General features: G+C 35.1%; 1 protein-coding gene across 7 annotated transcripts in view; it reads right to left on the reverse strand.

The window, feature by feature from the left end:
- Nucleotides 1-24,178, reverse strand: part of SSBP2 (single stranded DNA binding protein 2) — a 306,203-nt gene that overhangs the window by 190,532 nt on the left and 91,493 nt on the right. For 6 of the 7 annotated variants that reach the window (XM_067731157.1, XM_067731154.1, XM_067731151.1 and 3 more), the window contains one exon: nucleotides 19,770-19,854. In XM_067731157.1, the coding sequence (XP_067587258.1) occupies nucleotides 19,770-19,854 (85 nt within the window). Of the gene's footprint in view, nucleotides 1-19,769; nucleotides 19,855-24,178 lie in introns of those variants that run through there. The other variant, XM_067731156.1, reaches the window with a different exon arrangement.

The raw sequence follows: 24,178 nt of genomic DNA on the forward strand, positions 1-24,178 counted from the left end.
ATAAACAACACAGATGAACAATGTGATTATATACTGAGGGACCTACTCATACATTTTCCACATAAGATGTAGAAAGCTGGAAACAGTATCATTTCCAACCTTACAACAAAAAAGGCAGTTAATTTACAAAACTGCAAATTTCCTTGAACCCATCAGAGAGCTCATCTAAAATACAGACAGACACCTCCAAGGAGAAACCTAATGTAGACACCTGATAATCTGAAGCAGAGGCCAGATGGAATGCAAGCTGGTAAGAACCAGCTAAAATTTCCAACAAATTCCTAAAGGCTCAGTGTGAACTAGCATGAGACTGCAGAATCCCTGAGAGCCAGAAACGTCAGGGGAATGCTCATCTAGTAGTCACAGACTCTTCTCCACATAACCTCACAAGGTGCTCACAAGAAAAACTGGGAGAAAGCAAGAGACTGGAGAGACTCCCTCCTGTAGCAGGCCTGGAGGAGAGGAAAAGCAGCTACTGCAGGGCAGGGGAAGCACAAAGCTCCATCTAGTCCCCTCTCCCCCAAGAAACAACAAAAACCTATAGACCTCAGGGCACAGGCGAAGACCTGTAAAGAACAGGGAAAAAAAACTCTCCATCCCTGGAGAAGGAAGGCGAGAAAAAAGTCCTGAACCAAGACTATTAGTGATCCCCTACCACTGGGACAGGACAGGATTATTCAGAATGTGACACTCTTGAGACTCAGGGAAACAACCCCTGCCTAACACTGAGGCCGAATCAGAACAGAGAATGCCATTTCCTGCCCAATACTACCAGGTTGGTAAGCGTCAAGCAACAAGCCAACCAGTCAACTTCTAGGGGAGGTGCCAGATAGAAAAAAGAAACCGTCTTCAAGACTCGGAAACAAATAGAGGACTTGGAACTAAAGGCAGACTAGATACTGAGTAAAACTCTTGAGCAAACTGGCCTCCATCCTGAACACAAAGTAATGCTAGAGAAATTTGAAGTCTGTGGCATGTTGATACCAAAGCAACAACAAAATCCAAACCCAGCTCAATCCCTGACTAGATTAATTTAGCTGCTCTGACCACACATTAAAGGACTAGAAGAGATCTGTCACTCTCCAGGCATAAATAAAATTTACCTTAGCCTCTATTGTCCTACACAAGATGTTTAGCTTTCAACCAAAAAAATACAAGACACACAAAAAAAGAATGAAAAAAAGACACACTGTCAACCAACAAAGAAATAAAAATACATATTGATATGATAATGTTATTGGAATTATCAGAAAATTTTAAATATCTAGGATTAATATGCTAGCAGCTCTAGTGGAAAAGATGGGCCACAAGCATGAACAAATGGGAGATTTCAGTAGAAAGATGGAAATTATGTAGGACAATCAAATTAAAAGGCTAGAAATAAAAAACTTAGTAACAAAGATGAGGACTGCCTTTGACAAACTCATCAGTAAACTCAACACAGTGAAGAAAGCATCAGTAAACCTGAAAATAAGTCAATAAAAAGTACTCAAACTGAAACACAAGAAAAAAAGAGAACAGGGGCGTTGCCTGGCAGTCCAGTGGTTAAGACCCCATGCTTCCACTGCAGCGGGCACGGGTTCGATCCCTGGTCAGGAAACTAAGATCCCGCATGCCACGCATGGTCAAAAATAAAAATAAAGAGGACAGATCATTTAATAGCTATGTCTATAATATCTATAGTCTAACATATCTGCAAGGAAAAGAGAAAAAAAGAGGACAGAAAAAAATATTTGAAAATATAATAGCTGAGAATTTTTCAAAATCGATAAAAGACAACAAAACACAGATCCAACCTGCCCAGAAAATATCAAGCAGGATAAAAATCCTACCTAGACACATCATAATCAAATCCCAGGATAAAGAGAAAATCTTGAAATCATCCAGAAATAAAAAGACATATTACATACAGAGGAACAGTGACAGGAATTACAACAAACTTCTCATCATAATTTACCATACAGAAGACAATGGAGTGATAATTTTGACAGAGGTATCAAACATCATGGAGCAAAGACAAGCCATGACTACTTCACCCTGTCCAAATTCCTCAACCAAGGAACTCTTAAGTATAATAAATGATTGCTTTACACCATTACTTTTTTTTTTTTTTGGTACGCAGGCCTCTCACTGTTGTGGCCTCTCCCATTGCGGAGCACAGGCTCCGGCAGGCTCAGCGGCCATGTCTCACGGGCCCGGCCGCTCCGCGGCATGTGGGATCCTCCGGGACCGGGGCACGAACCCGCATCCCCTGCATCAGCAGGTGGACTCTCAACCACTGCGCCACCAGGGAAGCCCTACACCATTACTTTTGAGGGGTAATTTAGTTAACAGTGGTCTACACATCCCTACTTCTATATTGATACCTGAGTGGACTTTTAGAAACACAAATCAGATCATGTTTTTCCCTCTGTAAAGTAAAAATTCCCATCAGCTTCAATTGGCCCTCAGAGAAAATCAAAACTTCTTAACTGGGTCTTCAAAATCCGCTCTGACCTGGTCCCTGCCTACTGATCCAGTCTCACCTCTCAGCATTCCCCCTCATACCATTTGTTCTAGCCATATCAAGCTACAAGAAATCTCTTAAATATACATACTTAGTCTTACATCTGTATTGGCTTATAATTCATCAAAATTAGAGAGGCTTCCCTCTGAGCCAAACCCTACTATGATTCTTAATAACTAAAATTGTAACTCCTGTTCTACCAAAAATACAAAGAAATCTGACTCTGCCTTTATTCTCCAGACATATGTGATGCCAAGCAATAACTTGATATTACCAGCACTGCTCTTATTCTTCTGAGGACAGTAACAGTCTTAAAAAGTCCAGAACCCCACAGCAGGGTTGGCATTTGGGAATGTATAACAAAGAGAGTACTTAATGCCTGATACCTGAAGTTTAGCCTCTGCCAGTGGGACCATTCTCAGGAGGGAGGGAAAAATGAAGAATGCCCCATCTCTTTTTTCCCAGGCCCGAAATTGTAGGCTAATGATGTTAGCCAATCACAAGTCCCTTACATCACTAGTTAAAGGTTCAATGGTGAATCTCATCCCATCATTTTTACTTTCTTCAAGACTGAAGGGGGCAAGTTTCTATTTTTTCCTCTATTCTTCAATGGAAAAACTCTTGAACAAGAACAAGCACACTTTCTAAACCAAAGGGCCTTTGCGCAGGGATTTTGAAAATATTACGTGTTTTATTGTCTAACTTCTGGAAGAAGTCAGAGATCCTCACAGCTGTGTGCTTAGAAACAACAGGCAGTCGTCACAGTCTGTTGATACTATGGGGAAAGAGAGGAAGAGAAGGAGGGAGGGGAGGAGAGGGAGAGGAGAGTGAGGCAGAGGGAGAGAGAGAAAGGGATAGGGAGGGAGGGAGGAGACAGAATGGGGAAGTCAAGTCTGAGAATGTCTGCCTGAGGAGAGGATTTTTACCAAGGACAAAAGCCTTTGTACATGCTGCGCCTTCTGTCTGGAACAACCTTCTTTCAATTAAGTTTTCACTCAACTCATTCCAAAACTCTGTCAAAATTCAGCTAGGGGCTTCCCTGGTGGCGCAGTGGTTGAGAGTCCACCTGCTGATGCAGGGGACACGGGTTCGTGCCCCGGTCCGGGAAGAACCCACAGGCCGCGGAGTGGCTGGGCCCGTGAGCCATGGCCGCTGAGCGTGCGCGTCCAGAGCCTGTGCTCCGCAACGGGAGCAGCCACAACAGTGAGAGGCCCGCGTACCGCAAAAAAAAAAAAGTTCAGCTAGACATCTCTGCTTTTCAACAGTCATCAAATACATGATGGGCCCACTCTACTCTGGCATTATAATAGGTAGTGGGGATACAGAGGGGGTTACGGCCTCAATTTTTCTGCACTCATGAAGAAGCCTAACAAATTCCAATCTCCTCCTCCACCTGGAAGCCTTCTCTCACTTGCAAAGGCTAAGTTTAAAGCTCACGGCCTGAATGTTTCCATAGTATTCTGGGTTTATTTTTCTGTCACAGATTATTTTATTATAATCATCTGTTGATCTATCTCTTCTATTAGACAGAAGCTCTGTAAGGGCTGGGACTCTTTTATTTCTATCCCTTCAAGACCTAGACTTTGGTCTGGCAAGGTCAATAAATATATTTTTAATTAAAGAAGGAACAAAATAAAAAAAGAGTGGTGTGAGATGGTCTAACTGCCTTTTTAAAAATAAAAGAAGATGTAGATTAGATACTAGAAATAAATCACACATAGCGATAATTTTAGATATTTCTATCTGTGAATCACAAATAATGCATATCATACACTATAAAGCTCTACAAAGTTAAAGATCCTGCACATATCTTAATTAAACAATAAAATTCACACCAACATTTCATAATACTTCTGGCATTGTTATAAATAATTCAGAATCATAGGAAAAGACTGTAAGGATCAGCTGAGTACATGAGAGAAAGAGGAAAAACGAGGGAGAAAAATAATTTGGTAATCAAAAATTTTTAAACGAAAAACTAAATTCCTTACAAATTATTTTGCCTATTTTTCTTACTATAGCAACAAAACAGTACAGTAGAATAGATATTAAAGTAGCACAGAAAGGCAATTCTTTCCTTTAGGAATGCTTTCCTTATAACTCTTCGTATCTGGCTACCTTCGACTGAATATGCTATAAATATTAAAGAATAAAAATATCACTATTTAGGGTATACATTTTTTAAATACAACAGCAAAGGCATTACCCTATTGCCCAATCTATCTATACAACTGACCACATGTAAATGAAACACTTATGTCAGTGTTTTAAACCATCTCTGGATAGCAGTGAAAAATAGTAAGCTAAATTAAAGCAGTCTTTATGGATATATTAGTCGTTTATTTCATTAACAGATAAATCCTGAACTTGGAAAAATCAACCATTATATATTTCTATATATATTGAGGCCTTTGTTGGTAATTTCCATAGACCCAATTTAATAAAGTGATCCTATATATAATATATATTCATTTTTTCAAAGGGTATCTGCATTTATAATGTGAGCTAATGCTGTAACAGACATCAATCTGGCAGGATTAGAAACAGAGCAGGGAGGCAGGTGTGGCCAGAAAAGAGCAACAGGAGGAATCCTTCTGGTTGTGTACCTTGACTGTGGTGGTGGATACATGACCTACAAATGATAAATGTCACACAAAACTAGAAACACACACACACAAATGAGTACAAGTAAAAGTGGGGAAATCTGAAGTAGATTGGTGGATTCTGTCAAGACATTGGAACGAAGAGGCTAGAGGACAGCACCCAGAACACAGAGAAGTACTCCCAGTGAGGGACTAGGCCCTGATCAAGGTACTGGTTACAGGTGTTCTGCTGGATATCAAACCTAGTTATTGTACTAGTGTTTTGCAAGATGTTACCCTCAGGGGAAACTAAATAAAGGGTACATGGGATCTCTCTGTATTATTTCTTACAACTGCATGTGAATCTATAATTATCTGAAAATAAAGAGTTTAATTTAAAAAACTCAATCTGGCACAATCCACCCAATTTTCACAACACTTCACATCCCAACATGAGATATACTCACTCCCTTCCCCATAATCCCCAGAGTCTCTTCATAATTACAGCATTAGTTCAAAGTCCAGGATCTAATCATCTAAGTCAGGTCAAGATGCAAATGATGTTCTTGGGTACTGCATCTTTAATACAATTCTTCTCAATACAAAGACCTGTGAACTGAAGAGACAAGTTATCTACCTCCCACACATCCAAAATACATAGTTTTCCAGGATACAATAATCACAACAGATACTTCCATCCAAAAAGGTGCAGGTGGGGGTAGGGTCTAGGGGGCATGTAAATGTCATGGGTCTATAATAATTCTAATATCCAGCAGGGCACATGTAACCAGTACCTTGATCAGGCCCCAGTCCTACTGAGTGGGAGTATTTCTCTGTGTTCTGGGTTCTGCCCTCTTGGTTCCACCATCTGAATCACGTTTCCTTTTCCATAAAAAAGAAGCCCGTGTTTGTAACTGAAAACTTTTCTCAGCTTTCTTTCTGCCTACAGAGATCCAAAAGTCTCTTCATTTTGTGTTGTTTCATTCCAAGTCCAGGCTGATATAATTGTTTTAAAAATTTTATAGGTTTCTTTTGTATCGATTTATGAATCCACTCATTCAGGCAAAAGCCATGCCCACAGATCTCTTTAAAATAAGTCCTTCTCAACCTTGGGCAATCTGTGAGGCTGCTGTGGGACAAAGCCCTTTGATTCTCAGAAGCTCGTTTGTTTAACACAGAGGAACTAGAAGGCACATCCTTAAGATAGTCGGAGAGCTTTTTGTGTGTCTGAAAGAGTCCATGAGGACCACCTCAAATCTTTCTGAGATCTTAAAAAAGATTTTATAGTTGCACCTTAGTTTCATTTTTGCCTTGAGACCACATTTTCCTAACTTTATTCTGGATTTGATATTTGTTCTGAGGCCCTTTCTTACTTTGAGAATCCTTTGCAGGCTGGAAAAACTGTCCTGGACCCTTTATATTTCCTCCAAATTCTGCATGAAAACAAGAATTCCTTTTTTAGCTCATCTCTCTCCATCCATATCTCATGAGATATACCTAAAAGAAATGGCTGACAACACTTTAAACATTCTGCCTGGAAATCTCCATTGCCAGATCTATCAGTTAAGTGTATTTTCTCGTTTCCATGCTACTCTGAGTGACAGTTTTGCTAAACTTTCTGCCACTAGATAATAAAGGTCTTCTTATTTCCAGCTTCAAATAATATTGTCATCACTTTCTTTCAAGCCCTCACCAGCCATCACCATGAATCCCTTCCAGGTTTCATGAATAGTCTTCTCCACCCACCGGCTGGTCCCATGTACTTTTAGCTTATGTTACAGCAGCACCCCACTTCCAGATAGCGAATTATGTTCTGATTATCTATCGCTGTATAACAAACCAAATTTAGTAGCCAAAAAAATAATAACCCTTTTATTTTGCTCATGCATTCTGTAGTTCAGGACTTTGGACAGTGAATAGCAGAAATGGCTGTCTCTTCTGACTCCATGATATCTGGACCTCAGTTGTGAGATCCAAACAGCTAAAATTAAACTCTATTAGCTAAATGTCTATCAGAAATAAACATGGTACATTAGCTTGCATAACCTTGCTTATATTTTTTTTAAGCAGGATAAGCTCAATTTGGCCACAAGGCTACCATGAGTTCAATTCCAGGTAAAATGGCAACAAAGGCCTTAAAAATTAAATGTTTTGATTATAATACAAAACAAAATAAAGCTTAACTGCTTTAAAATTTAAATATTTCATACAGATAGGCACTGATGATCAGATCTTTTTAATGACATCATTGACCATGTAAAGTGTTATAAGACACACTGTATTTTCCATTGAAAATTAAAATATTACCTGAGAAATCTAATAGCAACTACTCGAAGTTTTCAATATGATAAAAATTTACTTTTAATATTCTGGACCAGTTTAATTAAACAGCATTTTTTCTTCCCCTTAAAATGAAGTAAAGAGATATCAAGAACTCATGAGATAATAAATTATTTTTAATAAATCTGATTGTTTACCTATATATTTAAATTGAAGAGTTATTTTTTTCATTAGGTCACTAGTCTAATATATAAATTAATCTCTGACTTTCAGAACTTTCCTAAATATGAAGGTCTTGCTTCTGATTCTTACTCTCTGGTTCATTATATAGAACTAAACTTTTAAAATTTTATTTTATTAAGTAGAAGTTATATTCTTATTCTTTATTTTATAAGCTGATCCTCAGGATGATTCATTAACAACAAAAAGCTCCTCCTTTTTAAATAAAAATTACAGAAATAAAAACCTTAAACTGAATTACTGTTTACCCTCCTGAATTTGTTTTAACTCTGATTAAATTCATTGACTCTCCCCAACAGAAAGATGGTTCTTATGTTCTTATTCTTGACAGCACCACTGTAGTAAAATAAGTATCTACCTACTATTTACTAAAGGAAAAAACATGCACAATTTTTTCTCTACAAATATTTAATGACAAGATCTATTATTCACTCTTTAGATTTCTAATTAACTTCCATTATTAGTAAAAATAAATAAGGTTTTACAGAAATCACAGGTGAAGTGAAAAAAAAAAACCCTAAATTTCTTTTTTTAATCTAAATTAATCAACCTTAGTTCCCTAAGCACCTCCCTTTATTGCTAGTGTAGTCTTCTGATATGAGTAAGGAAAGCATTGGGTGCTATTTGTTCCTGACAGGTACTAACAGCCCATGAGATCTACACACACAATTACAGAAAACTATATATAATTATCACTTCTTAAAATTCCTAAAATAAGGGAAAAAAATCCTTCTGGCTCTTTTTTATTTCAAAGAAAATTACTGAGATAATTTTTTTCTGTTTCAATCTTACTATTACTTTAACTCCATGAAAATTTTTTTAGAAAGAAGAAGGGAAAGTATTTTAATCAAATAGTCTAAGTGAGAAGCAAATCAGGTAGAGCACTGACAGGCAATCTCATATTTTATTTTATCTTTTTACAGAGTTGATGTACCATATTATATAAGTTACAGGTGTATGACTTGGTCATAAAAAAGAATGAAATTTTGCCATCTGCAACAACGTGGATGGACTTGGAGGGTATTATGTTAAGTGAAATAAGTCAGACAGAGAAAGACAAATACTGCATGATATCACATATGTGGAATCTAAAAAATAAGGCAATCTCGTATTTTAAATCCATAAAGTGAACAATTTACTAACACTGGAGTAGTTAGGAAGGTCCTCGCTAATGAGGCAGAATTTGACTTGTATACTGAATGACAGGAGAGCTTGCAAAGGCAGAAGCAAGGGTAAGACGAAGGCCTACCTTTTCCCACTGATGGAAACTGTTAAAGTTGATTACTATTTAATAGAATTTAAATTTGGAAAAGGAGGCTGAGAGTTTATTCAGATAGTATCTGTAAAACTGATCTGAGCAAGTAGGTCCCTGAGCAAGGGCACCAATCATTTTTGTTCTAGAAATGAACATCTCTCAGATAAGACAGAGGAACTCCGTAGATGCTCCAACCGGATGCACAACTTTGACATAAGAAAATATAGGAGCCGGCTAAAGGTAACTGAAGGGAGCTAGTAATAAAAGGCAGAAAGCTTCCCTCACAGTAACACCTGATGTTAAACCTCATTAGCGCTGAAGAAACTAAGCCTAAACATTCATTAAGAACACAAAAGCTTAGTTACTCTCAAAGGTAGAATTAGCCTGAAAGTCCCAGCAAGTGGACAGGTGATGGAAAACTAAGCATTAAAAGGTAGTGGAAGAGCCAGGAGGAGAACCTTTGAGTGTCAGCTAGGAAAGTGCCCTCCTTATTTATTTTGCCCTCTCAGAGAGACCACCTGGAAAGTGAGTGGCTTCCAAGGATACCACGAGTTCTAAAGAACTGGGCAGTGGTGCCAGCTCAATCCTTTCTTGGTTTGAACTTGAAGAAGCGTGAGCTCTCATCCAGTCAAGAGAGGAGAATAATTCCCAAATAAGAAACTTAAAACACCCCTACCCACTTCACTCTCCCAACAACCCCTTGGAAAAAAATAAAATAAAAAAAAATAATAAAATAAATAAATAAATAATCAGGAATGTGGACATGGAGGTAAAACCAGGGAAGTTCCATTTATATTTCAAACAAAATCTTGTGGAGATTCCTAAGTCTCTGTAAACTCCCAGTGTTTGTTTAGTTACTTCCTGTATGTCTCTGTAGCGAATGAAATGAAAACTCTAGACATAAAGAAAGGACTAGGCACTGTGGGAGAAAAAAAACTGACAAAGGAAAATGGGAAGAAAAAGTCAAAGGTTATAGTCATGGTTTGGAAAAGATAGAAGGGTATGCAGGTAGGTGGCCTGTGATGGAACAGGTCTCCAGATTTAACTTACAGAAAGCTCCCAATGTTCTTTCACGAGGATACTCCAGGTTAGAGCAAAAAGGAAGTTAGTCTGGTTATGTGGTTACGTGTTGATGAAAATGCATATAGAAATTATGCTCATAATTTCTAATACACATTAAATTAAGATATACTATTGTAAGCAATACAGAAGTCACTTTGTGATAGCTAAAAACATTCCATTTCCTTTCTGTATTTGGGCTTTTGTCCATACCATAATAAAAAATTATAACTTCAACTCTGAAATATTTTTCTTCATTTTCTCTTTTCATCTCTCTCTAAAGGCTAACAAAGAAAGGATGATGATCAGGAAGAGGGATAAGATAAGGTGATAAACAGGATAAGGTAATTATCAAAGGAAAGCAAGAAGAACTATTGACTGGATCACATATAATGTTCCCATGGAAGTGGGGGCACGTAGTTTAGAAACAGCATGCCTGAAGAATGTACATTCTTTCATCAAATATTGAGTACCAATTAAGTACAAGGCATTAGACTACCAAGTTGAACATGATGGATTTTTATAGTCTTCACGTATGCTCACCTCCTTTAGGTATGTGAATTTTTACACTGCTCTTTATTTAACAGGCAAGTCAATACATGCTTGCTAAAACAAAGTTTCAACAAAGAAGGAAGGCGAATATATTGAGATTTCCCTACCTATTAATCTGTTTCAAAAACTTCCGGAAGAAGCCATGGATCATTTAAGTCCACTTAGCTTTCCTCCAAATTTGAATCTACTCTCCCCGCAATCCAATTCATGACTGCTTTCTAAAATGAAATTGTGGCCTATAAAAATCATTCAGGCATTGACATAGCTGGAGTCTCAAAGTCTTGCTTCAAAAACCATAAACAGCTTTTGAATATCTTAGGAACTCAAGATAGTACCTTAACACCAAACACATTTTATTAGTTGCCCTAGGATACAGAGTTCACATTGGACACATCCAGATATAGTAAACAGATTCGGTAAATTTACTGGGATATGGAACACACCACTCATGCCATCTAAGCCAGACTAGCTAGTGTGGTAAGTATTTACCTCTCATTGTATCATATTTTTCCCCATCTTAATGCTAGTCCCTTCCTTTCTATCACTCCTAAATGTATTTCTTTCCAAATTTCTATCCCCAGTCCTCTGTTCTTATTTTACCCCTATTCCCTCATTAATTTAACTCACTTTTATAGCTGAACTGTCTTTCTTCCTTCCAAATTCCAGATTTCTGCTAAAAGTATCACAAGTCTCAGTTCATTAGTCATGTTAACTACAAATTATTTAAAAAATTTCTCTCTTCCTCAGTGCTTACAACTAGACAATCTCATCTTTTTAATTCTTCATTTTCATTCTTAATTTTCCATTTCATTTGCCACCATGCTAATTCAAGGGCTTCTCAGCTCACATAGGACTATTAGGATAGCCTCCTCACAGTCTCTTATCTTTAGCCCTTTTCCCTTCTTCAGCTCCTCTTACACAATGCCCTCAGATTAACTGTCCTAAAACAGAATTTACTATTTTTTGAATATGCTTGAAAAAATGACTCTCGAGTGCAGACAGAACAAAGCTTTCATCCAGTATAGTTGGAAAAGTACTCCATGAAAATTTTTGGAAAGCCTGAGTTTTCCAGGCTAAACCTCACTCAGTTATTAAACAATGGCATGTCATATCCTTTGTGTCTCTGAGTACCGAGCTCCTTATCTAGTAGAATAACTAGGTCAGCCCAAATAAGCAGTTTTCAAACTTTTTTAAAGTTTTTGGATTGTTTTGGATTCTGACACTGTGAATATATAAAAGAGATTTTAAAAAAAGAAGAAGGTTGCTTATTCAAGCGTTTTACCAAGAGCCCTTGGGAGAGAGTTCTTGAACCCTGCAGGGGTAGAAGGGAGACAGATGCAGAAATAGCTGTTGTAATGCTGTTGGAACATGATGAAGATGTGAACTAAGGTACCTGCACTGTGATCAGAGAGGAGAAGACATGTGTAAGAAATGCTTAGGCAATGGAATTGACTGGTTTTGATGACCACTTGGCGATAAACAAGGGAGCTTAAAAGAGGATTCATTTATGGCATAGGTAACTAGTTCAATCGAGTTTCCATTTAATAAGAAGAGAAAATAGAAGGAACTGGGAAAAAGTAAAAACTGAGCTGCTCTGGTTAAAAACAGAAAGAGGCCAAGGGCCTTCTGGTAGGATTCTCTCCCTCTCACTCCTAGGCACCATATGGGCCTTCCACTGCACCTCAAGATTCCAGGGAACTCAGCATGAAACCACTGAAAAGGATGATTTCACAGTTTCCTTACAGCTTTAAAATGCTACCATCTGTTAGCTAAGCATTGATCCCGTGTTTGATTTTTCTACTCTGGTCAAACAGCTCTTCTTACCATTCCTTAAACATAGTCTACATTGTTCCAACATCAGCCAGTTTTGAAACATCTCCAAAATAAATTCATGAATTTCATATCTCTAATAGAAAGTTAGAAATGCATGTTATTTTTGAAAGTATATTTCTGTTGTTTATGTTATGATGCTATTGACAACATAATCACAGGCAGTGCAACATCTGCATCAAAAATAGTAAATTAAGGCCTTTCCATCTTTATCTTTCCACATTCACCAGAAATTAGACTTTAATAAAAATGAATACATCAGTGGGAGGAAAGGGGCTTAAGATGAAGTTCCATGAAAATACATACTTTGAAATATAAATAAGGTCAGAGCTGTTTTGTTTCTTTATCTCTTTTCCATATTAGCTTCTTCATTTATTTCTTTATGAATTTCATAATGTCTATATAATGCAGTAAATTATTGTAAAAGATATTTAAGTAAAGTAGAATTCTTTCACAATGCTTTATAGTTTCCTTGATTGTCTCCCTTTATTCATGTTTCGCGTCGAATGACTGAAATAACATATTCCCTACCAAGAAATCTCAGGATCAAAAGAAATGGGGAAAATAGCTAATAGTTATTAGCAGTACTTAGATGCCACCCAGAAGCCATCCTAGGCCGACGGACAAGTTGATAAGACACACGTCTCACAGGTAAAGTGGCGAATGTACTTCTTCAAATCAACACAGCTTGCACAAAAACAAAACAAAATAAACAACTTACCTTACACTATAAGGAATATAAGGTGGTTTACACTGTTTATATATGGCAAAAGAAATTAAACTGGATCCTACAGGAAATGAAAACAAGGGTAGAAATAATATGGCAGATAAGAATAAGGCAAAAAATGAATCTCATTACAGTGGTCCCTAGGTATCCACAGGGGAGTGGTTCCAGGATCCCCGCAGATAGCAAAATCCGCAGACGCTCAAGTCCCTCACATAAAATGGCATAATGCAGTTAGCTCTCTGTAACCGCAGATGTGGAACCTGCATATACGGAGAGCCGACTGTATGTCCCTACCTGTTGAGCTGAACAACAGCCTATACAGTACTGACTGACAAATGTTAATATATACCTAGGATAGTTTTTATCATCTTAATGAATTTTAAATATAACTTTATTTGTTCCTAGCCTATTAAGAACTCTAGTTTACATAGACTGTTTAGGAGAATTATGGCCCAATGTGAAACTATTCATTCATTTGAGCATTTACTAATTATGTCTCTATATGCCAAAAATTAAATATATATCAAAAGTTATGTGTACCTACTCTCCATATTCTTACTTATTTCGTTCCATATTCTTACATATCTATAAATTTTGACTGGTCTAGCAATATAATGCTATCTCTACATGTACTTTACTATTTGATATTTCAGACTTCTTGAGGAAAGATCTCTTTTGCTAGATAAGCCCATAAGCATAGGGACTACATCTGTTTTGTTCACCACTACATTCCCTAGAGCCATGCCTCCCAAGATAGAAAGCCTCTGCTACCTGCTTTGATCCACTTAATGTCTTTACAAGTTGCTCTTTTATCTAAATTTGTTTTAAAATACAAAGTGAATAAAAGTAGTATTAAATTACCTTCCTGCAACTACATATTCAGTTATACTAAAATAAGAAATGATAAACACTTATTAGGTAATATTTTATTTAATCATTCATTTATGTAAACACCAAACACAATTTGAACATCTCATGTCAGGCACCCTGCCAGGTAAAGAGCATGAAAAAGATAAATAAGACAAAGTCTATTCCTTGAAGAAGCTCACAAATTATTAGAGAAAACATTCTATTACAAAAATCTAATATATAGGGATATTCAGGATATACACAGAGGATGTTACAGGATAATGGCAAAGAACGCACCTAACTCGGCAGTAGTTTCTACACAAGTATTGATATTTTCCTAAATAATATGTAATTATCTGTAAAAAAAATCTTCACAACATATAAAAACATTCTTCTCATATTATTTTATTTACATAATATATGTCTGTTTATATCATTTTTTAAAAAGCATACCATCACTATAAACCTGTAACATAATCCTTTCCAAATGTTACAAACACTGTCTTAGGCAAGAATACAAAAACCAGCCACATGTTATCAACAATTATGACTCAAGCCTATCACTCTACCTGAACATCTGAATGATGTGAAACATTTCCAGCTTCCCAACTAACAGACTACTTCATTCTGTTAACATTTGTTTAACATCTATTACTTGACAGACTCTGGGGAAGAACAGGTCTGATCTTTCCTGCTCTCAAGAGCTCATTGTAATAATGTTATTCCATTACCGTCACACTGCTAAACCAATAATATATTTTGACTCTATCTTTGCTTTAGGACAATTAAGGAATCTTCTCTTCATACCAGAGAACTAAAATTATAATCACTGTATATGTTTTTCATTAAAAGTTTAGTAGTATATGTTGATATTTTTGCTAAATATTTTGGAAATAAATGAAATCAGAAATAAATTATTAAATAAAATAACTCATGTTAAGCTGTAACAGGAAAAAAATCCAGTAAACATTAACTAGCTCCACATAAAAGCATTGCCTGTGATTTCGGAGTAAAATAAAAACAACAGTAATAGGGAGAAAAGGAAAGCTAGTCCAATAAACTTTACAAGCTAGCAGGTATTATTTCTAATCACTTGAAATGACGGTTTACTTTTTAATGATAATATTGTAATATATAATAATAATTTTATAATTTAGATGAACCTGGTTTTCATTCAGGATAAAAATAACAGGGCCAAGCTAGGTATCCCCCAGCCATATGGCAAAATAATTATCTTATAGTAAAATCTCTCTCTTGTCTTATAAAATAAATTCTTAATTACTAAATTTTCCTCCGTCATTCCTGATCTTATTCTCTACTCTCCTCTAGATAATCAACAGGTAGACATACTTCATAGAGTCTGTCATAGCAGAGAAGAAAAAAACACAGATTTGTTTGGAGACCATCCCTAGATTTTCTGCCATCAGTTCTTAAGGATGAACCATAACAATGTCTGGAAACACATTAGAACTGACTGTGCATATTCTTTTCCTAAAGTTAATTATTGTAACTGTTTTAAAATCTTGTTATTTTAAAATAAAAAATACAGAAAGCCATACAAAATAAATTTGTGGCATTATGAAATTTTATAAAGCAAACATATCGTTATTGTAAAGTAACCACCACTGTGGTCAGGAAAAAAAGAACTTTGCCAGCCATCTCAGAAGCCACGGCCATGAGCCCCATCCCAATCATAACCTCTTCCTATCTCTCAGAAGGAACTATTATCCTGACATGTACAGTAATCATTTTCTTGTGATTTTTTATAGCTTTGTCATCCAAAAGTGCATCCCTACATACTATTAATTGCTGATTTCTAAAGGTATAATTATTTTACATTTGGTACTCCATATGGATGCTAAATAGTTAATATATTTTAAAATATAAATGCAAAGGTCAAAATCATCTTAAATGTTTCCTCTCTTTTTCTTTTTCTCACAATAAATATGAACAGGGTGATTTTTTGAGGAAAAAGATATTAACTAACACTGCATCTATAATTATTTGGCAAATAAAATAATATGGTGGCAAAAATCCATATTCTAAAAAGGCAATGATTAGAAAACAAACCAAAAAAAATTAAAAACCAAAGGCCAAAAATGTTTCTGGGATAATTATTACCAAAAAAGTTATTAGAAATTATAGAATGGCTCAAAATTACATCTATTCAGTTTGTATCTCTCTCTTTTAGTATGTGCATTTACCAAAAAGGTCTTTCCCAAGCAGTGCTAAATATGCTTATGAATATAACATGGTTACATGAAAACATATGACCACCTAAAATTTAAATTTTATTTTACTAAAATTTTTATTTTCTAATTTTATTTTATTTTTAAATTTTATTTATTATTTTTTTTTGCGGTACGCAGGCCTCTAACTGTTGTGGACTATCCTGTTGCGGAGCACAGGCTCCGGACACGCAGGCTCAGCGGCCATGGCTCACGGGCCCAGCCGCTCCGCAGCATGTGGGATCTTCCCAGACCGGGGCACGAACCCGTGTTCCCTGCGTCGGCAGGCGGACTCTCAACCACTGCGCCACCAGGGAAGCCCTATTTTCTAATTTTAGAAGAAAGATTAGAACTCACTGTAAGGTGAAATTTAATCTGCTTTAAAGTAACTTTCCTGTATATAAAGTTAACTACAGATATTTGGAAAATACAGAACTATATAGATAAAAATAAAAATCATGCATAATCTCAGTATCAAAAGATAATCACTTTTAACACTTTAGCCTATTTTTTAATTAAAAGGATTATTCATAATTTACCTCATTATGCCTCCACTATCTCTTTTTTAAAAAAATGGTTCTGAAGAATCTAGGGGCAGGACAGGAATAAAGACACAGACGTAGAGAACAGACTTGAGGACATGAGGAGGGGGAAGGGTAAACTGGGACGAAGCGAGAGAGTGGCATGGACATATATACACTACCAAATGTAAAATAGATAGCTAGTGGGAAGCAGCCGCATAGCACAGGGAGATCAGCTCCGTGCTTTGTGACCACCTAGAGGGGGGATACGGAGGGTAGGAGGGAGATGTAAGAGGGAGGCGATATGGGGATATGTGTATATGTATAGCTGATTCACTTTGTTATAAAGCAGAAACTAACAAACCATTGTAAAGCAATTATACCTCAATAAAGATATTTAAATATATATATATAAAATGTATAACTGAATCACTTTGCTCTACAGCAGAAATTAACACATTGTACATCAACTATACTTCAATAAAATAAATTTTAAAAAATAAAAGAAAAAAAGTAGTTTATCTTTCATTATCCATTCAATCTCATAGATAAGTAAAGACTAGAAAATAATGAGACTATTTTTTAAACATATCAGAATTTATACATGCAAGTATTTTTTTACTCTGAAGATGCAGCTAATAAAGAAAATATTTTTCAGAATGCTTCCTTGAGAACTACCTTGAAATTCGGTAGGTATACATACTAATCACTATCTCAGAAATGGTTCCCAGTGGACTCTAATATAGCAATATTACGTGACAGAATTTTACCAAACTCTTATTGTTTGTTCCTGTTTTCTTCCCTGAGTCTTTCAAACTTCCATATTTACACATTAAACATGAATTATGTTGATCATTTTCAGAAATTGTCTACTATTAAGAATTCAGGAAATCCTACCCATGAAAATTACCATAAAAGTTTGCTACAGAAAACAAATGCATTTCTAAAAATCCAATTGCAATACAAGATTCTATAAGTCAAACTCTATTTTTTCAATTTTTTCCATTTGAAAAAATTTAGAGATGTATTACCATTAAAAATAAATTGACTTAAAGGTATGATAAAAATGCCACCTAAGAAATCAAATCTCTTAAAACTAATGTTTAAGATAAAATTATGAAATATCTGATAAAACATGTACTAATTCATAACAAATTGTAAAATCCAAATACTGAGTTTTTTCTAAACTACATTTTCTTAGGACCAAATTACATGGTAAGGGGTTATTCTTCCTATAAAATCTAATTTCACTCCTACCTCTGGTCAATGCTCATTTTCAAAAACCTTGAAATATTTAAGTGGGTTTCTAAAGTGAGTACTCTCTGAAATACTGAAAGCACCTTATGGATGCAAAATGATTACGATTATGATGATGACGGCTCTGACAACAACAATGATGATTTATCTACGCTTCTAAGAAGGAGATACTAAATTAGTTCAGTGTTCCCTATAAGATCTCCATGGTGAACAGAAGGCTGCATCTTTCTATACAATGGAATTTTGAAAAAGTACTTATGTAATTAATTTCTTAAGATGTAGATCCACAAACATTGTACGTCCTTTACAGCAGAACACTGATACTATCTAATGCCATCTAGTTGTCAAAATCAGTGGTTATTTAAAAAACTTTTCCCATTACTGGCAGGCCAAACCTAGGCACGTCTTTCTTGATGTAAGAGACGGATGAGATGAGTATCTCACTCTAGCCAGAATCCTTACACTCTTCGTGGTTGGATCTCTGCTTTACTTTACAGCCATTACCCAAAGGTGAAAAAGGAGAAGGAGATTGTTCAAATAAATGCTGTGTCCTGGGCCCTGCCTTATCTGCCTTTTCTGTACTTCTTCTTTATATGCAGCAGCATCTCTTTCACTCACCTTGTCCCCAAGAGCTAGTGTTTAGCACAAAGCAAGTTTTATAAGTACAATCAATATCAGATGAAGTAATCACAAGCCATCTCACTTTAATCAGTTTGGTATACGTTTAAAGTATTATACAGTTTAGTATACGTTTAAAGTATTACACAGTATTACAAGATGCCCAAGATTTTCACTTCTCTTAAGTCTGCATACTCTTCCTTATGCTGTGTTTGGGGTTATAATTCTTCTGGCTAGTTCCACTCTTCAGACTAAGGCTGGGGTATTTCCTTTGGAAGAACAAGTTCTTTTTCCCTTTTGAGCCCCGGTTCTGGTTTTAAAGGCTGTTTACACAGAATGATGCCTCCCTTCTACCAACTAAACATGTATCCTTCTGGTAAAGTTTAAGGTACTTAAAATCGATATTTCCTCAGGCTCCAGGCCCAATTCCACTTCCTCCACACCAAGGAAACTGGCTTTCCTCCATCCCAAACTCAATCTGCATGTCTTTTATGGTCAGTTCTGCAAACAGTGTTTTCCCAGCCCCTTCAAAACACAATCTCCTCATTCTTAAATGCTATTTTTCCCTAAAGAAAACCTACTCCCCCGCCACTTTTTGTTTTTTTTTTTTTACAATTCTATTTCCTGATGCCATCAACTCTCTAAAATCACATTTACAGTTCTTCTAAGAAAACACTCAATATACATCACCTAGCCAAGGATAGGCCACTGCTCTTCCTTAAGAATTAAAAAAAAAAAAATTCACATTTTCATTTTTGCCTAGACTCTTTTGCTCTCTTATCTTGTATTTCCTTTAATTTACAATAAATTTATTTATGGAACTGAATTCAGTGAAGGGGATATTTAGCCTTATGATGTGTAACTAAAAGTTGCAAAAGAGAATAATGTAATATTTCTATATATTTTTAAAATGCTATATGCAGAAGAGGAACTTTTCACTTATAGAATTCTTATGATGAATTTTGTGGAATAATTACTACTTAATTTTTATAAATCTGCAACTTCACAAATCAGGCACACTTAAAGATAAGAAACACCTTTAACATCCTGGAGTTAGGACTACTCTCTTAATCCTAAGTTTCTTCAACAAGACTCACAAACCCATTTGTATTTCACTTTTAAAGTGATGAGCCTACTTCCCAAGACAAAAAGAATAATTTCTTAAGTACCAAAGGAAAAAAATGGATGGTCCAATGCATTTTTCAAGAACAGTGGTTAAGAAGAAAACTGACAATATAACTTAGTAAAATTATATAGTAACTTACGTAATCATGGAAGGCTTTTGCTTCACTTGAATGTTCACATGTTTCCCGTCTTTCTGGAGCTGCACAGTAGAGATCCCAAAATACACTAAAAAAGTAATTATGGTAACATTAAGAAAATCATATAATGTCAAATGAGAGATCACAATTCCAAAAATTAGAAGACAAATGTTCTTTACACAAAATGTGTTTTCTTCTTCAGGACAAGTATTTATTTGAAAGATTTAAATACAGACAAGGCTCGTCATGTAATAATAGGGTATAACCCAGCCATTGTTCAGAAATGCTAAGATTTTTCCAAAATGAAAATTTAATTTAAAAAAATTTAGACTGTCATTCTTAACTGTCTATTTACATGACTTAAACACATGATTGAAATAATTATAATACTTTTCACAACTTCCCTATGAAGAATGAAAAGGTTTTAAAAAATACCAATTTAAGCATTAAGGAATTAAAGTAACTTTATTTATAAAAGTGGAATTAATTTTTTCAAGATAATTTTGTTGTCCAATCTGCAGACCGATACCCTACCCTGACCGTTAAGTCACACCTGTCAAATAAATATATTTTCTTAAAATATCCTCTGGTTATCCCTTATAATTACAAAGACAGGTTAGTAATTTTGAAAATTAAAAAATTCACACTAACTTTCTTTTTTTCTTCCTACTCAAGAACAATGGGAAAAAGCAAGACGGAACTGGTTGAGAAAAAATAATTATACTGCTTACAAAACATATGGCCCCAGTCATCCTCCCATTTATAAAATTAACAACAAACGTGAGCAAGGGATTAAAAATCAGCAAAGCAAATGGCTGAAAGTACTGGCAATAAACAAAGGTAATTTCACTGATCAACAAGTATTTTTTATTATACATTTCCCACTCTATAGAACTGGAAAGTAGGCTAAGCTGAGTGGTTAACAGCACAAGTTTTGGAATAGGACATATTTGAGACAAAAGCTGGCCCTGCCGTTTACTAGCTCTTTTTTTTTTTAATCTTTATTGGAGTATAATTGCTTCACAATGTTGTGTTAGTTTCTGCTGTACAACGAAGTGAATCAGCTATATGTATACATATATCCTCATAATCCCCTCCCTCCTGAGACTCCCTCCCACTACTAGCTCAATTTGTTTAAACAGATAGGAATTTCCTCCTCTATACAATGGGATTGCTGAGAAAATTAAATTATACAAAATAAACACAGGGTCTTATAGTAAGCATATTATTAATAATATCATCAACACTATAATTAGCTTGCACAAAAGCTTAAAATGCATACATATTTTTAAGGCAGGTCATTGGGCTGAGGGCACAGTTAACAATGGTACAATAAAACTTGGTAAATCAAACTGGTCTCTTTGTTTTGACCCCTGAAGTCTCGTTTAACCTGGGTCTCTCTCCTCAGTTAGGATAAAACATTCTGTATGCCTTATAACACAATTAATTCAGTAAAATAAGATTACCCTTAGAGGTGAAAAATATGAAAGATTAAGTACTGGCATTTATTTCCTTTTAAATTTCTACAATAAGCAAGAAATACAAAGCAAACAATAAAAACCAAATTAATTTAAATAAATTTCAATTCCTTTAGGAGAGTGAAAGCAGTTAAAAGTTGTACCTGACCTCCCTCTATCCCTTTTGGGATAAAAAGTATAAGAATTATACACAGACAAGGATACAGCTTAAAGTTTTCCACCTGGATCAGGTGTGTTATGAATTACAGTATATTACAATTATTCTCATTTTCATGTTCTTAAGGAACTTAAAAGCTCTTAAAACCAAAACTTTATAATGGTTGTCTTTAAATTGTATTTAGTTTAACCAAAGAATATTATATGCAATATTATGACAATGTTTCTCTTTATGGATTTAATAGAAGGTCAAAAATTTGCAAGAGCCAGATTAAGGATAATAAACCAAATTACTAAAGCAGATAACTTTATATATCGTATTTCTAACAATCCTACGTTACCTATACATTTTTTTCCTTGAATAAAGGTAAAGAAATATATCCTTTTAAACTCATTTATCCAAGGGAGAAATACACGGTTCTACAATAATAGAGACATCAATACTCTACTCTCAATAATGGACAGAACAAGCAGACAGAACACAAGCAAGGAAATAAAGGGCTTAAATGGCACAATAAACCAACTACATCTAATAGACATACACCGAACACTCTAACCAACAAAAAGCATACATGTTCTTCTAAAGTTCACATGGGACATCTTCCAGGATAGATCACATGTTAGGGCACAAATTAAGTCTCAATAGACTTTAAAAGATAGATATCATACAATGTATGTTCTCTGACCACAATGGGATAAAGTTAGAAATCAATAACAGAAGGAAAACAGAAAAATTCACAAATTTGTGGAAATTAAACAACACACTCCCAATGGGTCAAAGAAGAAATCAGAAGGAAAGAAGCTAGCAGAAGGAGATAATAAAGATTCAAGCAGAGATAAATGAAATAAAGAATTAAAAAAAAGAAAATTATTAAACCAAAAGTTGGTTCTTTGAAAAGATCAACAAACTTGACAAACCATTAGCTAATAGACTAAGAAAAAAGAAAGAAGACTCTAATTATTATAAGAAAAAAGAAAGAAGACTCTAATTATTAAAGATTCCACAAAAAACTGTTAGAACTAATAAATGAATTCAGTAAAGTTGCAGGATAAAAAAATCAATATACAAAAGTCTGTTGTAATTTGTGATGTTTGTTTTTGTGAATCTACACTAACAATGAACTATTAGATATAGAAATTAAGAAACAATCCCATTTACAAATACATCCAAAAGAAAAAAATACCTAGGAATATATTTAGCCATGGAGGTGAAAGAGCGATACATTGAAAACTATAAGATATTGATGAAAGAAATTGAAGAAGAAATTAAAAAAACAGAAAGATTTTCCATGCCACGGATTGGAAGAATTAATATTGTTAAAATGTCCACACAACCCAAAGCAATCTACAGATTCAATTCAATCCCTATCAAAATTCCAATGGCATTTTTCACAGGAAAAATAACCTTAAAATTTGTATGGAACCACAAAAGACCCTGAATAGCTGAAGCAATCTTGAGAAAGAATAATAAAGCTGGAGACTTCCCAATTCCAAACTATACTATAAAGTTATAGTAATCAACAAATACAGACTTCCTCTCTCTACAACCTGACATGCTGGAGGCCCAGGAGCTTTTCAATTTCTCTAATCCAAAGCCTGAAACCAAAACACTATCCTTGAAATTGTGGTAGACTGATATTCATGAATAATGCTTTAGATTTACAGTCTCTTTATTCCTAAGCAGAAACAAGTGAAAAATCTCTATTTTAGAAATGAAGAAGATAGAGACTAAATACAGAGAAGCAAAACTTGCACAGTACTGAAATCTTTGTTCTTGTATCATTTTTTATTATTAAAAATTTCCCCACCTAAGTTAAAAGAAAACACAGGATTCCCAGGTTGAGGATCTCATCCAAATACTTTTTTCCTTCTATCCTGAGGATGTGAGTCAAAGTGACTAGCTAGCTTTCAATTTCTCTAGGGAACATAGAAAGCAAAATGGTTGTCAGAGAAGTCTACGAGGGTGGGTAAACATGTCAGATGTGTCCCAGAAGATGGGATGCTAACGTAATTATATAACCTTCATGCCACTGGCAAGATCTAGAATTCTATGAAAATAAAAATTAAAAGAAGAAGCAAAAAAAAAACCCTGGGGAAGACATTTTTTTCTGAGGAGCAAGTCATGTTATTATAAGTTCAAGTCTTAAAATAACTAAGGAAGTTACTTCTTATTGACTGTCCCAAAAATACATTATCAATTAATGTTAGCTACTCTTAACCTATATTGAAGAAAACTATCCATTCGTAATGCTCCGGAGGGTGGTGAAATGTACATGTACCTGCTCATCACCTTAGAACTTCCACATACCTGTACTTGTATCATTCCTTAGCACTGCTTAATACCTTCTAAAATGTAAGCATTAAATTTTGCCCCACTATCACAAAATTCTCACATAATCCTGGATTAGTAACAAATTCATATTTTAAAGTATCATCAAAATAGCTTACATTTAATAAGTATGTGCTAAATTCAAGCATCATATACTAAACAGTTTCCATCATTTAATCCTATTATTTTCCCATTTTATAGATAAGGGAACTGAGACTTCAAAAGGTTAAATAATTTACCTAAGTGGCACACAAGTGGCCACACAAGTGCCACACAAATGGCAGAGCTGGGCTCAAACTTTTTATCTTACATTGTTTTGCCTCTAATGTGAGTGTGGTATTAAAAATTCTTATTTCAAAGATGCCTTATATTCTGATTATGGGCAGGTTTATACAGCTCTGGCACCGTGAACACCATCAGCTGTTAAAAGAGTGTGGTAGCTAGATACC

The sequence above is a fragment of the Pseudorca crassidens genome, chromosome 3 (assembly GCF_039906515.1).
Source record: "Pseudorca crassidens isolate mPseCra1 chromosome 3, mPseCra1.hap1, whole genome shotgun sequence".
NCBI lineage: Eukaryota > Metazoa > Chordata > Mammalia > Artiodactyla > Delphinidae > Pseudorca > Pseudorca crassidens.